Here is a 16,853-nt window from a genome sequence, read left to right on the forward strand (position 1 = left end):
TCGTTCATGATCCAGATGAGTGGAGACTGTTCATTGATTCATCGAAGACGAGTCTTAAAGCTGTTTTACTGCATAATGGCAATGTTTTGCCATCAATTCCAGTTGGTCACGCAGTCCATATGAAGGAAACCTATGACAACATGAAACAACTTTTGAGGTGCATAAACTATGACCAACATCAGTGGCAGCTTTGTGGCGATTTGAAGGTTGTTGCTCTCTTGCTTGGTCTGCAGACTGGATACACAAAGTACTGCTGTTTTCTCTGCGAATGGGATAGTCGTGCAAGAGATTCCCACTACATCAAGAAAGATTGGCCACTCCGACAGTCATTGGAGCCTGGGAGGAAAAGTGTTCAGCATCCACCACTTGTTGAATCAAGGAAGATTTTGTTACCACCCTTACACATCAAGCTGGGTCTGATGAAGAACTTTGTCAAGGCCATTGACAAAACACAAGCAGCTTTCAAGTACCTCCGTGGAAAATTTCCAAGGTTAAGTGAAGCTAAGATAAAGGAAGGTGTCTTTGTTGGTCCTCAGATTCGTGAACTTCTTCGAGATGATGCATTTGACCATGCACTGCGTGGCAAGGAAAAGACGGCATGGAAAGCCTTCCAGTTAGTGGCAATAAATTTTCTCGGAAACAACAAGGCAGACAACCACAGGTTGTTGGTGGAAAACCTCCTCAAGGCATACAAAAGCCTTGGTTGCAACATGTCACTAAAGATACATTTTTTGCACTCTCATCTAGATTTTTTTCCACCGAACTGCGGAGCAGTGAGTGACGAGCACGGCGAGCGATTTCACCAGGACATTGCAACAATGGAGAAACGCTATCAGGGCAAATGGAGCCCATCAATGCTTGCAGACTATTGCTGGACAGTGACAAGAGATGCTCCATTTAATGAATACAAGAGACAAGCCAAGAAGCGCTGAGTAGACACTGAATAGGACTAAACTATGTACAGAATAGTTTTTTGCCTTTTGTTTCATAATAAATTTGATTTATATAACCTTTTTGCTGATTTTTAAAGTGTTACATAAACAGGACAGGTGTTTCTATATCTATATCAAAGTTACACACATTTTTACACAGTATCAGGCAAACCAGCTTGGATCTCTCACTATTCATGTCTCTGTACTAATTGTGCTCTGCATCATTTCACAAAAAAGTTATTTAACTGAGCTTGACATTTGTCATTATACTGAGATTTCTAAAAATACCCTTCTAGAAAAACTTCCATTTGGCTTCCCAGTAAAGAAAAGGACTTTATATAGCTTGTTTGTTTGAACTTCAAGGCCCATACAGTCCCTGAAATGACACTGCCTTGGTTAGTGTTGTGCCCCATTTCTCACAGTACTCATGATGGGTTGGATTGTCACAGCCCAGCTCAGCCACACAACGGAGTAAATATTATCTTTTCCAAGTAGACCCCGCTGATATGGGGATGCCCCTTTAAAGGAAGGCCCCGGGACAGGTATGGACAGGGGAGTCCCTCCAGTGGAGGGAGAGGTGAGTGTCAGAGGTAGGGTTACCATACGTCCGGATTTTCCCAGACATGTCCGGCTTTTTGGTCCTCAAATCCCTGTCCAGGAGGAATTTCCAAAAAGCCAAACATGTCCGGGAAAATAGGGAGGCATGGTAAGGGGACCGCCTCCTCCCCGGGCTCCAACTTTCCCGGCTCCTGCCGCTCTCCACCACGGCGGGGACCGAAGCAACTTCCCCAGCGCAGCAGCCGGGGGGCGGGAGGGAGGAGGGGGAATGTGGGGTGCTCGGGAGGGGGCGGAGTTGGGGTGGGGAAGGGGAAGAGTTGGGGCGGGGGCGGGGAAGGGCAGAGTTGGGGCGGGGAAGGGCGGAGTTGGGGCGGGGGCGGGGTCCCGTGGAGTGTCCTCTTTTTGCACTATTGAAATATGGCAACCCTAGTTAAGAGAAACATCTCCAGCTAGGAGTTTTAAATGAGAAGTCTGAAGAAAGGAATGATTGAAAAGATAGCATAGATTGGGGGTCCGAAACTGAGAGACAGAGCTTTTCACCTCTAGAGCATCAGTTCCAGTATTGTCACACACGTGGGGGACCAGCTGGCTTATGGGGAGCAAGGAATGGGATAGAGGGCCTTTCACCTCTAGGACACTGGTTCTGATCCAGCCCCACGTGAGGAGCACTGGTTGGCTCTTGGGAGGCAGGGAATGGGACACGGGGCCTTTCCCCTCTAGAGCAGTGTCTGTATCTGGCACTGTGTCAGAGATGATGGTTAGTTTAGGGAATGGGATGAAGAAGCTACAACAGCAGTTCTAATCCAGTCCCAGGTTGATGGTATTTTTACAAAAAAACCCCGCCAAATATTAAAACTATTTTAAAGGCAGCTGGGTCTCGAGGGTGTCCATAATGAACAAGACCAGCAGATGTCTTCAACTTGCCTGTATCTTTAATAGGGTGCAGGGTCGGGCTGCACTTCAGTCCCTATACCAGGAGGCCATGAAGGTAACACTGGGTTTGATTCAACAAGGTGAGGCCTACACTGGACGTTTTTATGTCCGGTGTAACTTCCCAACCTCACAGCTCCAGCAGTGTAGAAAGGACACAGATTGCTGCCTGGGTTTTAACCCAATTCAGCATCTCCTGTGGACCTGTAGTTACACCACTGCACTAGGACCCAAGAGACCTGGCTTCTATATCTGGCTCTGCCAGAGACCTACCTACTGTATAGTTGTGGGCAAGTTCCTGTGCCTCGGTTTCATTCTCACTCTTTGTCTAGCTAGATTGTTAGCTCTGCGACAGGAACTATCCCTCACGGGGGTGTTTGTACAATGTAGCACTGCGCAGGTGCTACTGTCATCATAATAGACTTGCTGAGAGCAGGTTAGATCCGCAGTCTGCAACTTTTTTTCATTTGCAGGCCCCTCAATTTTTTTGAATGGAGGTGCGGCCCCCTTTGGAAATGATAGACAGTCTGCAGATCCCTCCCCCGCCCCCCCCCCCCGCCCCCGATGGACCTCAGGTTGTAAACCATTGTTCTATGGTAACAACAACCTTTCGCAGACCCCTTAGACATAGTCTGCGAACCCCCAGGGGTCTGCGGACCACAGGTTGAAAATCACTGGGTTAGATGAATTTTATGGTGGCTAAAATGCCCAAACCCTGTCCAGGACAATGTTGACACAAGAATAAAAGAGGATAAACTGGCCAGGAATAAATCTAGGCTGGAAATGAGAAGAAGGTTTCTAACACTAACCCAACCTTCCGGCCTTCCTCCTGTGGTTTACTCATCTGGAGTGGGCCAGATTTTGAAAGATCTATCTCCTAGTGGGGTCTAGGTGCCTGGGCTTAGTGCAACCCAGGTCTGAGGTTCTCACGGTGCCGGAAGGTTTAGAGAGAGGTTCTGGAACAGCCTCCCAATAGGAATAGTGGGGGCAAACAACCTAACTACTTTGAAGCTGGAACTTGGTAAGTTTAAACTAGGCTGTCAATTAATCGCAGTTAACTCACACAGTTAACTCAAAAAAATTAATTAAATATTTGTGGATGTTTTTCTAAATTTTCAATATTGATTTCAATTACAACACTGAATACAAAGTGCACAATGATCACTTTATATTATTATTTTTTATTACAAATACATGCACTGTAAAAATGATAAACAAAAGAAATAGTATTTTTCAATTCACCTCATAGAAGTCCTGAAGTGCAATCTCTTTATCATGAAAGCGTAACTTACAAATGCAGACTTTTTTTGGTTACATAACTGCACTCAAAAACGAAACAGTGTGGAACTTTAGAGCCTACAAGTCCACTCAGTCCTATTTCTTATTCTGCCAATCGCTAAGACAAACAAGTTTCTTTACATTGATGGGAGATATTGCTGCCTGCTTCTTATTTACAATCTCACCTGAAAGTGAGAACACATGTTCGCATGGCACTTCTGTAGCCGGCATTGCAAGGTATTTCCATGCCAGATATGCTAAACATTCGTATGCCCCTTCATGCTTCGGCCACCATTCCAGACGACATGCTACCATGCTGATGATGCTTGTTAAAAAAATAATGCATCAATTAAATTTGTGACTGTACTCCTTGTATGTCTCCTGCTCTGTTTTACCCGCATTCTGCATATATTTCATGTTATAGCAGTCTTGGATGATGACCCAGCAGATGTTGTTCATTTTAAGAACACTTTCACAGCAGATTTGACAAAACGCAAAGAAGGTACCAATGTGAGATTTCTAAAAATAGCTACAGCACTCGCCCCAAGGTTTAAGAATCTGAAGTGCCCTCCAAAATCTGAGAGGGACGAGGTGTGGAGTATGCTTTTAGAAGTGTTAAAAGAGCAACACTCTGATGCGGAAACTACAGAACCTGAACCACCAAAAAAGAAAATCAACCTTCTGCTGGTGGCATCTGACTCAGATGATGAAAATGAACATGCGTCAGTCCGCACTGCTTTGGATTGTTATCAAGCAGAACCCGTCAGCAGCATGGACGCATGTCCTCTGGAACAGTGTTTGAAGCATGAAGGGACATATGAATTTTTAGTGCATCTGGCATGTAAATATCTTGCAGTGCCAGCTACAACACTGTCATGCAAACACTTGTTCTCACTTTCAGGTGATATTGTAAGCAAGAAGCAGGCTGCAGGCAGCATTATCTCCTGCAAATTGTAACCAAGCTTGTTTGTCCAAGTGATTGGCTTACCAAGAAGCAGGGCCGGCGCAACCCATTAGGTGACCTAGGCGGTCGCCTAGGGCACTACAATTTGGGGGGCAGTGACAGCGGCGGTATTTCGGCGGCGGGACCTTCCGCCGCCTCTGTGGGGGGCGGCATTTCGGGGCGGGACCTTCCGCCGCCTAGGGCGGCAGAAAACCTGGCGGTGCTCCTGCCAAGAAGTAGTTCATGGTTTTATGCCTGCCAGGAGAGAGTGACACTGCTGAACCCCCGCCCCGCTCCCTGCCCCACAGCACCCCCTTGCGCCGCCCTGGGGCCAGCCCTGCCTGCCAGGAGAGAGTGACCCCTGCTGAACCCCCGCCCCGCTCCCTGCCCCACAGCACCCCTTTGCACCGCCCTGGGGCCAGCCCTGCCTGCCAGGAGAGAGTGACCCCTGCTGAGCCCCCGCCCCGCTCCCTGCCCCACAGCACCCCCTTGCGCCGCCCTGGGGCCAGCCCTGCCTGCCAGGAGAGAGTGACCCCTGCTGAACCCCCGCCCCGCTCCCTGCCCCACAGCACCCCCTTGCGCCGCCCTGGGGCCAGCCCTGCCTGCCAGGAGAGAGTGACCCCTGCTGAACCCCCGGCCCGCTCCCTGCCCCACAGCACCCCCTTGCGCCGCCCTGGGGCCAGCCCTGCCTGCCAGGAGAGAGTGACCCCTGCTGAACCCCCGCCCCGCTCCCGGCTTTCCCGCGTTTTCTGTCTCCCGCCTCGGTCAGTGCTGGTGGGTTCTGCCGCTGGCTGGATCCCTGCTCGCCAGCCGGGGGGGAGGGGGGCAGTGGCTAACGATGGGGGGGGGGGGCGCCAGGCTGGGAGCAGGGGGACGATGCAGCAGGCAGGGCCCTGCCCCCGCCCCGCTTCTGGCCAACACTGGCTGCGACAGGGGGCGGGGCCTCGGGCGCCGCTCCCGGACTGACGTCAGCGGGTCGGAGGGGCGCAGGGGAGAGTCTCCGCGCGGGGGGGGCCAGGATGACCCCGGGGCCCCCCCTTACCTGGAGCTCGAGAGGGTGGAAGCGCCCCAGGGCAGGCTGGGAGGTGTAGTTCCTGAAGCGCCTCGGACCGGAAGTGAGGGAACCGGCTGCCCCAACAATGGGCGCTTCCCTCCCGCAGGAGGCGGAAGACAGCCTGTCTGCCCGCCCCCTCTCCCGGGGCATGCTGGGAAACGTAGTTCTTTCTCCCTCACGCTCCCTGATTGGCCGCCGCGGCCCCTGGGGAGCCGCTCCCGGGCGGGAAACGGGGCGCGCCGGGGCTGGAGGGGCCTGGCTAGCGATGGAGCCGCTGCCCCCCGGCTCGGCCAGGCTCTGCCCGGGGGCGGCAGCAGCGGCGGGGACGGAGAGGGGCGGGGCTCAGGGGGTTCCCCCCTTTGTGTGTCTGGGCGGGGGGGGGGGGAAATCCGCCGGAGCTGGGGGAGGGGTCGGGGGGGGTTGAACGATCTCTGTGCAGCCTGGGGGCTCGCGGGGCTGGGGGCGGGGGGGGGGATAAAATCCTCTCCGCGGCGTTGTCTGCGCGGCACTTTTGTGGGTACAACTTTTGTGGTTCCGGGGTGTGAAAACGCAACCCCCCCACACCCCCCCCACACACACACACACCCTCCCCCCCAAACACACACCCCAACGATAAAAGTTTTACCGACAAAACACACCTGTGTGGACAATGCTGTGTCGGCGGGGGGAAGAGAGCTCACCGCCTCTACCTGGGGGTGGATTTACAAAGAGGGACGACACTGCTCACCTTTTAGCGGCACAGCTGTCGTGTCACTTCTGGCTCCGAGAGTGATAAAATTCTCCCCCACGTCTCCCCGATTGTCACCGACGGGATACAAAATCCAGTCAGCAAGGAGTCCGGTGGCATCTGAAGAAGTGGGTTTTTTACCCACGAAAGCTTACGCCCAAATAAATCTGTTAGTCTTTAAGGCGCCACCGGACTCCTTGTTGTTTTTGTGGATACAGACTAACACGGCTACCCGCAATACTTAAAATCCAGTCAGGTTTCTCTCCTTTTCTCTCCAGTTATTGACCCTTCCTCTAGTCTCGTCCTCAGATTTCCCCCATTGTGATGACAGCTGTGCACTGAGTGCAGTTTGTCATTGAGCTGCTACAGCAACATGCAGCTCCCTTTCTTGAGTCGATAGTTAAATGATCACTTTCCCCTCCAATGGTGCATTGGTTTGCATTTAGAGAGACAAGTGGTTGAGGTAGTATGTTTTCCTGGACCAACCTCAGTTGGTATCTGTTACTTATTTAATATTCCCTGAGATTTTTTTCCCTGTCTCTCTAATTATAAAATATTAACAAAATCTCTGATTTTGACCTTTTCCAAATTCTTGAATATGATAGAAAATCTTTGCAGATGTTGCCCCTTTTCTCTTGATTTGTCAAATAACAATAGAACAGTCACTCAAATTTTACCTCTTTACCTACTATTGACTATTGATATAAAATCCCACACATTTTTCCATTTTCCTCTCTTATTTGTGAAAATTGATCCAAAATTCTCCAGATTTCCACCCCTCTCTCTCTCTTTAAAGACTGAACATTGATATCAGCTGTCAGATTTTGCCTTTTTCTGAGTAATTATCAAATGTCTGTTAAAAAGCATCGTGGGTTTCGAGATGTTCCCCTGTTTAGTTGCAGCAAGTTCTCCTGTTTTGGAGGGAATTTGTTGCCTTGAGCCATTCTCCATCTTGGCAGTTGCAGGGGTTTAAATGGTCAACTTTCCCATCTCAATTGATACTCATTTCTTTATCTCCATTCAAATGTTTGCTGAAGAAAGTGACTTGTCCCGTATTTAATACACATCAAAGCCAGAGGCTTCCCCCTTTTGGGGGGGAAAGGTGTCTCCCAGCTGTTCACAGGACAGTTGGCTGGACCCTTTTCTTTTCCTCAGGGGGCACAGGATGAGGGTTCACTCTCTGACTGGCTCTTTCTGCCCAGGCAGTGCCCAGAGTGGCTGAGAATCCCCACGCTGCTGTATTAGCCCCTCACTTTCCCCTCATCATGTTCACCAGCAGTATCCCAAACCCCCAGGACGCATGGTCTCTGTGAGGGGTTGCTTCCCCCAGTGCTGAGATGTATTCGCCTCTGGGGTGGGTTTCTGTTGGCCATTATGTGTAAGTCGCTGGGCACCAAAATTTCTTAAAAATTTTGGCTCTTCCATGCCATCCGTTCTCCTGTTAAAGAAGCATCACCCAGGGCTACCTCCACCTGTGTGAATGGTTGGCATGGGCGGCTAATAAATGGATATACAGTTTTCAAATGTTGATATGAAACCACAGATTGTGCTTCTTTCCCCCTTTTCAAAAGTGTGGCAGCTTCAGGTTTTGAAGGGAAAATTGTTGCTGTGAATCCTTCTCAGAATATGGGGAGTGAGCAAGGGGGTTATACCAACTCCCCTAACAAATCGTGGCCAACCTTTGGGTTATGTCCTTTGATACATTAAGAAAGAAGGAACAGAATTCAAGAGTAAGACTCAGCTCCTAAGATCCTGGTTCACCACACGCAATTCCTTCCACTAATATTCTGCTCTCATGATATGCCTCAGGCATGGGAGCCAGATCACCAGCTGGTGGAAATCAGCAATGCATCCTAGCCCTGAGAGTGCTGTGCATTCAGTGACTGACCCAAACCCTGCTGAAGTCAACAAGAATGGGCTTTGCATAAGGCCCATACAGCCAGGGCTGGCTCCAGGGTTTTGGCCGCCCCAAGCAGCCAAACAAAAAAACAAAACAAAGCCGCGATCGCGATCTGCGGCGGCAATTCGGCGGGAGGTCCTTCGCTCCGAGCAGGAGTGAGGGACCGTCCGCCGAATAGCCGCCGAACAGCTGGACGTGCCGCCCCTCTCCGAAGTGGCCGCCCCAAGCACCTGCTTGGTAAGCTGGTGCCTGGAGCCGGCCCTGCATACAGCAGTGGTTTTCAACCTTTTTTCATTTGCGGATCCCTAACAAGTTTTAAATGGAGGTGCAGACCTCTTTGGAAATCTTAGACATAGTCTGCAGACCCCAGGGGTCCACGGACCACAGGTGGAAAACCACTACCCTAGAGAGATCACGGTATCAAAGGAGAGATCTGAATGTGGATTGACAGGAGTACATTACAACTGTTCCCATTACAATTACTTTGTTACGAGAAATGGTAATTTGCTGGCATCTCATCCCTCCTGTAGTATCCTGTGATTGTAAGTGCATAGGAGCTGGAATCACGTCTTTATGTCTCATGGGCACCATTAAAGTAATAGAACTTATAATAAAAAAGAATAACTAAATTGAAAAATAAATATTGAAGAGCACATCACGTAACTGCTATTTATTTTCATAAACATGAGATATTTCAAAATGCTATAAGCAGCAGCACTAAATGTACATCCTTGGAAGAAATTAAAAATGGAACTTTGCAGTTACCCAGTTCTATGCACCAAACATTAACAAATACATCAACTGGAAGAAACAGGCTAGGAAAAGGCATATTTAGTAAATTTCTTTACAAAAGTTTTCTTAGTTCAAAAAAGTGATACAGTAATATCTACTCCCAACTCTCAGAACTCATTTTCATATGAAAATATAAGTATCAAATGTAGTTATGTCTCCACATCATACTAAAGTACGTACTGTACTAATTCTTACCCTGCCTGTATAACAGAGATTAACAATATATTTGTATACAAAAACATGCTCCTCAAACATTGAGGTATTACTGAACTTAGGTATGAACTTCCAGTTGAATACTGGTAGCAAGAGCCACCTCTCATAATCCAAGATATGTACCAAAGGCAAGTGTGTACCTGGTGTTTACAGAAAATTCCCACAGAAGTACAAATGGTAACCCCTGAAGTTACATCTGGTAGAACATAAGCCCCATTCAAAATTAGGAATCAATGTTTTTAAACTCAACTAGGTGCCATCAGTAGCTCCAAATGCTCACAACTTTTAAAGAACATCTATAGTTCTTAAGAAGCAATATGAGGGCAGTGTCTCATTGTTTGGCAGCCTCCTTGCAAGAACATCCATGCGCTCTCTACCCGGATAATATAGTTCGTCAACTACTTCAAGGATTGGATCGAAAGTAAAACAACATTAACATCAAAAAACACAATTATTTTTTTAAAGAATCAAAAATGTGCAAAGTGGCAGTGACTGTCCAGGTCAGGTAAAAAAAAAGTTTAGCAAGTCTCCATGTGTTCTATTTCCATTAGCAACTGCTGTTGTCTGGCTTGCAATTTTTCCTTTTCTAGCAATAACTTGTGTTCCTCTGCCTGAAGGGAATGGATATAATCAGTGGCTTTATTCAAGATGAGTATTTTTGCGGCTTTCTCATTTTTAACCAGTTCAGGTACATGGTCCCTTAATGTGAGGAAACTAGACCGCAGATCCTTATTCCGCTGACGTTCCAGACAATTGAGGCGTAGACGTTTGCTATCCTCTGACTCGGGGCACCTCATTTTTTAGCTTTTCCTGTGGCAGGACATCTTCACTTTCAATGTATGGGGAAGGGGCGGTGTAGTAATAATGCTGGTGAATCGGGGTGCAATGCTTTAGAATAATAGTCATAACTGTCTTCTTGGAGGAAGAGTGCCTTTTCTCTACTGCCAGAACCTCAATGTCTTCCACGTCATCCTCTTCCTCATCTTTAGAAATACAAAATATAAGATAAAGAAAGTAAGTTGTTCTCGCCAAAAAATATTCACACAGGACCTTGACATTTAAAAACTAGTAACATATCAACCTCAGCCTAGATCAATCCACACAAGCGGTCCATTTCCTGGACACTACTGTGCTAATAAGCGATGGTCACATAAATACCACCCTATACCGGAAACCTACTGACCGCTACACTTACCTACATGCCTCCAGCTTCCATCCAGGACACACCACACGATCCATTGTCTACAGCCAAGCTCTAAGATATAACCGCATTTGCTCAAATCCCTCAGATAGAGACAAGCACCTACAAGATCTCTATCAAGCATTCTTAAAACTACAATACCCACCTGCTGAAGTGAAAAAACAGATTGACAGAGCCAGACGAGTACCCAGAAGTCACCTCCTACAAGACAGGCCCAACAAAGAAAATAACAGAACACCACTAGCTGTCACCTTCAGCCCCCAACTAAAACCTCTCCAGCGCATCATCAGAGATCTACAACCTATCCTGAAAGATGATTCTTTACTCTCACAGATCTTGGGAGACAGACCTGTCCTCGCTTACAGACAACCCCCCAACCTAAAGCAAATACTCACCAGCAACCACACATCACTGAACGAAAACACTGACCCAGGAACCTATCCTTGTAACAAAGCCCGATGCCAACTCTGTCCACATATCTATTCAAGTGACATCATCATAGGACCTAATCACATCAGCCATACCATCAGGGGCTCGTTCACCTGCACATCTACCAATGTGATATATGCCATCATGTGCCAGCAATGCCCCTCTGCCATGTACATTGGCCAAACCGGACAGTCTCTACGCAAAAGAATTAATGGACACAAATCTGACATCAGGAATCATAATACTCAAAAACCAGTGGGAGAACACTTTAACCTGTCTGGCCATTCAATGACAGACCTGCGGGTGGCTATCTTACAACAGAAAAACTTCAAAAACAGACTCCAAGGAGAGACTGCTGAGCTGGAATTGATATGCAAACTAGATACAATCAACTCAGGATTGAATAAGGACTGGGAATGGCTGAGCCATTACAAACATTGAATCTATCTCCCCTTGTAAGTATTCTCACACTTCTTATCAAACTGTCTGTACTGAGCTATCTTGATTATCACTTCAAAAGTTTTTTTCTCTTACTTAATTGGCCTCTCAGAGTTGGTAAGACAACTCCCACCTGTTCATGCTCTCTGTATGTGTGTATATATATCTCCTCAATATATGTTCCACTCTATATGCATCCGAAGAAGTGGGCTGTAGCCCACGAAAGCTTATGCTCTAATAAATTTGTTAGTCTCTAAGGTGCCACAAGTAGTCCTGTTCTTTTAACATATCTGTGTGGATTCTCAGGACAAACAGCAATCCATAGGTTTTTAAGTGTTCAAGATATGCACTAAAAGCAACAATGCACTAATTGAGGATAAAAATAGGCTGCATATACTAACTATCTACAGATAGATGGAGATAGATAGTGCATACACTCACACCCAGACACAATAAGTGGGGATCTCTGCAAAATTTAAATTAGAACCCTAAAACAGACAGTTTTCTGCACTTTCAAGTTGTACAATAGGAGGACACATGAAGGTGCAACCCAAATAAACACACTAGAGGAAACAGTATTAGAGAAAATGCCCTGTTAAAGTTGGTAGCAAAACATGTCTTTCATTTTTCCAGCAAAAGTGTGCTTTTTTAGTGTAGAACTTGCATGTTGAAGTGCTAAACACAGAGACAGCATGCATCAGTAAGAGTCACAGCTTACCAGTTGTGCATGTTCTCACCGAGACCTATAGTGATAACAGGTGAATTTTATATTACAGTAAGAGGTGTAACTGAATAATGCACAAGTTGCACTACCTGTCCTGCATCGTAGGTGATATCTTGTGCATATGTGTGATTAGTCTCAACATTAAATGTGCACTAGTGTACGAATTACTAAGGCGGAGTACAAAAGAATAGCATATATGTGTAAGGACAAAATCAGAAAGGGTAGAAAGGCACAAAATAAGTTATGCATAGCAAGGGACAAATGTAATTGGAATTCTTTTTCCATATGGTTTACTGCAAAGAGTGTCATCACTCTGAATGCTTTAAAGGCACCATAACTTCCAAAATCAAGTGTTGGCTCTACATATGGCCATACATATGACACCACACTGTATTAAACACAATAAAAATTAATGTCATTGATTTGTTTGGCAGGACATGGAAATGAAGTATAAATTTCAATTCATTGTAAAACAATATAAAATCAATATTTGTAATACAGTTCAATAAGGTTTCATCTGGCTTTTTGATCAACCAAATTAAAAAGCAAAGGAAACCAACCAACCAAGCAACCACACTCAAGTGTCACTGTGCATTCTCCAAGGCAGTTTCTTCTCTTTCTTTGGTGCTTTTATTTTATATAAATTCAACCAGGAGCAGATTTTCAGATTAAACCAATATTGGAAAGTGTGGCAAACTGAGAGAGGGACCGAACCAAAATTCAAAATGACGTAGAGAGAATGAGAAATTCGACACTGGAGCAAATTTAGCCACCTATTGGACTGCTTACATGTATGGGCCCAGATATTGAAATGTATTAAGGTTCCTAACATCTACTGATTTCAGTGCGAGTTAGGAGCCTAAATAACTTTGAGGATCTTGACCATGTAATTACAGCACATACCTGGTCAGCAGCAGCTTATGTGGTGTGCCACAGTCACATGGATGTCATAATAGTGCTTGCATAATCTTAACTGGTTATCCTGGACACGACTGACTGAGAGGCCAGCTGCCTATCAGTACGGGAGCTCTTTGGAGGTCGGACTGGAGGAAGTATTAAACATGAATAAATTTGTGAGTAAGCAGGAGGTAACCGACAGAGGTAAGGGTCAGCATTGTATTCTCGATATCCATTCTATAATCACAAACACATTTAGAAAGCATAGGCATACAGATAGATTAGCTGTAATGTTCTCCATTTATATGACCAGAACCTCAGCTGCTGTAAACCAGTGTCGCTCTGTTGACTTCCTTGTAGCTGTGTTGATTTACACCAGTTGAGGAGTTGGCCTACAGCCTCTGGACCTGGAAACTTTCCTTAGAATCTGAGTTTCTATTGAATGCTATGGGGGAGATCTTCCTTCTTTTCTCCCAGTTGTTTTATGTTTATTATGGGTCCTCATTTTGTGTCTTCTGCATCGATGGAGCCAACATCTAGCTGTGGAATCCATCAGAGATGGGGGAAATTAGAACAAAAAATGCAGAAGGACTTCTCCTCTAGCTGTCTAAATGAAGCTCTGCTAATATCTTAAATGCAGGATAAGAAAGCATGGGGTCACATTTCTTAGCAATACTAGTGCTCCTAATCCCACACTATCACTACTGTAGCTAGATGGGCAATGTAGGATAGTTATGATTCAGTTTGCATCTGGGTGTTAGAAGTGAAGGATGCAATTTGCATAAAGGATGGGCAATCACCTAACCTCAAGCAGTCTTTCCTGGGAAGGGGAAATCTTGTTAGTTCCTCCTTCATGCTTTGGAATGCTATTACAATGGAGACAGATAAATATGGCATTTCAGAGTTCTTGTTAAATATTAAGTCTCCTGGAGAATTTCTGCCCACAGCTAAGAGATACATGGGAGATAAAATCCAGATTTTTTAAATATATCAGCTATTTCATAGTTTCATAGAGTTTAAGGCCAGAAGGGACCATTAGATCATCTAACCTGACTTCCTGTATTTCACAGGCCATTAAAATTTCACCTAGCAACCCTACACTGAACCCAAAAACTTGTCTTGGACTAAAACATTTCAGTCTTTAGGAGACTAAACTGTTGTGTGCCATAGGCAGAGAACAGGAGAGACTGCGGTTCCACCAATGCCTGAGGCCCTTGCAATGGTAGAGAATTGAATAGGTCAGATATACCCAGATGATCCTAGCAGGTGATCAGTGCCCCATCCTCCCACCCAAAGGTCCCTGCCAATCTGAGCAGGGGAAAATTCCTTCCCACCCACAACTCTGGAGATCAGTTGGACCCTGAGCATGTGAGCAGGACATCTAAGGAAACAGATTCTCTGAACCATCTTGGAGCACTGGTCCACCTTACCAGGTGTCCCTTCTCCTGCTATGGTCAATCCCTGATGCTTCAGGTGAAGGTTGGAGGGAACCACCTGACCCCATTCACAGCGTACATCTAGTCAATGGTACATGGGGGAGGGAAAGTCCTTTATGACCTCTACAGGCAACCAGATGAACTCTGTTCCATGAGTCTTCTCTGCAAGTATTTAAACGACCATAAAATAAGATTAAAGGCTTTCTTCAAAACAGGGGGCCTAAAGTTAGGCTTCTAAATTCATACCGATGTCTAAAAAAGTGGCCTGATTTTCAAGAGATACTGAGCCCCAAAAAGTTCCCAGCATAGCCAATAGGTACATGTGGGTGCTCAGGGTTTTTGAAAATGAGGCCCTGACTAAGCAAAACTCTTAAACATGTGCTTAACTTTAGGTCTCTTTGTTGGCTTAGAGTTAACCATGTGATTAGGATGCTGACTCAGGGCATAGGTGCCTTAATATGGATTTAGGAGCTTAAGTTTAGGCACCCAGTTTTGAAAATTTTGACCATAAATTATTATTCTGTATGCGATCAAAACTCTTGAATTGATAGTAAAGAGGGAAAGGAAGATTATTTTACGTGGGGAATCTACTTGAAAGGAGCAAATTTTCTTCATTATGATTTCCCCGCAAACACATTGGGTAGTTCAGCAAACAAACCTGGTCATCAGGCGCAAGGAAGAGGATTTACATGATTCCCAGGTCTACTTCTCACAGTGTTTGGGCTCCTGCAGAATCTTTACTGGACAGTGAATTAAAGAGGCCGGCATCAATTTCTACTATCAGTGGTAACCAGCCGAATCCTTTTATTTAATTTCAGGTGTTTATAATGAGGTTGTTTCCCTCCTGGAAAATATGGATGACCAAAATAAGGGCAAAATTGCCCTCAGGATTGCCTTTATAGCTGAGACCAATCTGGCTAGCGTTGTGAGAGTTCTGCTAGAGAAACTGCAACAGGATGAGGTAGGGCAATTTCATGAAATTACATCTGCTTTCCATGTGTCCACACCAAATTCTACCTGACTTCATGGGGGTATAGGGGAATGCATGGGGGTAATTCAGTATAGAACTTGGCCTGGCGCACCATCAGTATAATCAGTATTCATCCTTCTGTCCTCAGGCATAAACTCAGAATGCAAAATGCTGTTATTACAGATCAGGATGATATAATGCTCTATAAAGAAAGCATTGTCCTTTTACACACAGTGGAGTACATGGGCTGGATATAGTAAAAGTACACTATAGGACTTGCAGTAAGCTCTTCCAATAATAATTTGCCCTTCTTTAGCATCTTCATCCAAAAATCTTAACGCACTTACCTAATACTAATGAATTAAGACTCACAGCACCCTTGTGAGAATGGTAAGCATTATCCCCATTTATGGATGATTTGTGTCACAGGGAATTAAGTTACTTGCTCAACACCACTTAGCAAGTTAGTAAAAGAATGTGAATAAAACCCAAGTGAACTGACTCCCTGCTCTAAATCCTAGGCTCATTAATTATGCACATGCGCAGTAGTGCAGAATTCCGTCAGGAGTAATATTCAGATCCCTTTTCCATTTATTAATACTTGCATCCAGCAAAGTCCATTTCTCTATTAAGGGCCAACACAGAAGGCATTTTAGTTTCAATTAAAGTACTAGAAGGCCAAGATAAGCAGTTCAGTTCAGAACTGAACATGGCCTCCTAGTACTTTAATTATTTGAATTACTCAATTAATTATGTTAATTAATTTGATTAATGACTTGAATTACATAGTGCCTATGTATTCGTAAGTTATCAGAGACAATTTTCAATTAAACAAATCCTCCTTACATTTAAAAATGAATGGAAGGAGCTTCTCCCCAGTGGAGCTGTCTGGTCTGATTGCAGTGGGCAGAAGCAGTCCTTGTCAAGCAGAACCACTGGAATGTTTGGCCAGTCAAGAGATCTGATTGGCTTTGAACATTCCAAAGTGCTTTATGGCCTTGGCATGCAGGTCACATAGATTTAGAGACTCACAGGAGACAGAGATGGAAAAGACCCATTGGATCATCCAGTCCATTTCCCTGCTAATGCAGGAGAATTCCCAGCAGTCATTTTTCACTGTTTGGGCCAAACTAATTTTAAAATCCCCTAATGACTGAGCTTCCACCACTTTCCTAGGAAGACTATGTCATAGCCTAATAGACCTGTCTCACAGTTGGGGCATTTTTCCTGTTATTAAAGTCTAAATTGTATGTCTTTTTTTAGTTTAATCCCATTACTCCTACTTTTACCTAAATGTATTATACTAAAAAATTCCTCTCCCTCCTTGGTGTTCACACCCTTCAGATAGGTGTATGGTATTATCATGTCTCCCTCATAGTCATCCCTTGGCCGCATCTGCCATAGGCAGCTCTTTCAGTCTGTCTGCAGAAG

At 45.5% G+C, this 16,853-nt stretch overlaps 1 protein-coding gene across 1 annotated transcript; it reads right to left on the reverse strand.

Annotated features, from left to right (window-relative positions):
- Nucleotides 1–9,845: 9,845 nt before the first annotated feature.
- Nucleotides 9,846–15,479, reverse strand: LOC135892887 (N-myc proto-oncogene protein-like). Its single transcript, XM_065420655.1, is given in 3 exon segments — nt 9,846–10,113; nt 10,115–10,310; nt 15,470–15,479. Coding segments are annotated over 3 exon segments (474 nt in total).
- Between the last annotated feature and the right edge of the window lie 1,374 nt (nt 15,480–16,853).

Source organism: Emys orbicularis, chromosome 21 (assembly GCF_028017835.1).
Source record: "Emys orbicularis isolate rEmyOrb1 chromosome 21, rEmyOrb1.hap1, whole genome shotgun sequence".
Lineage (NCBI taxonomy): Eukaryota > Metazoa > Chordata > Testudines > Emydidae > Emys > Emys orbicularis.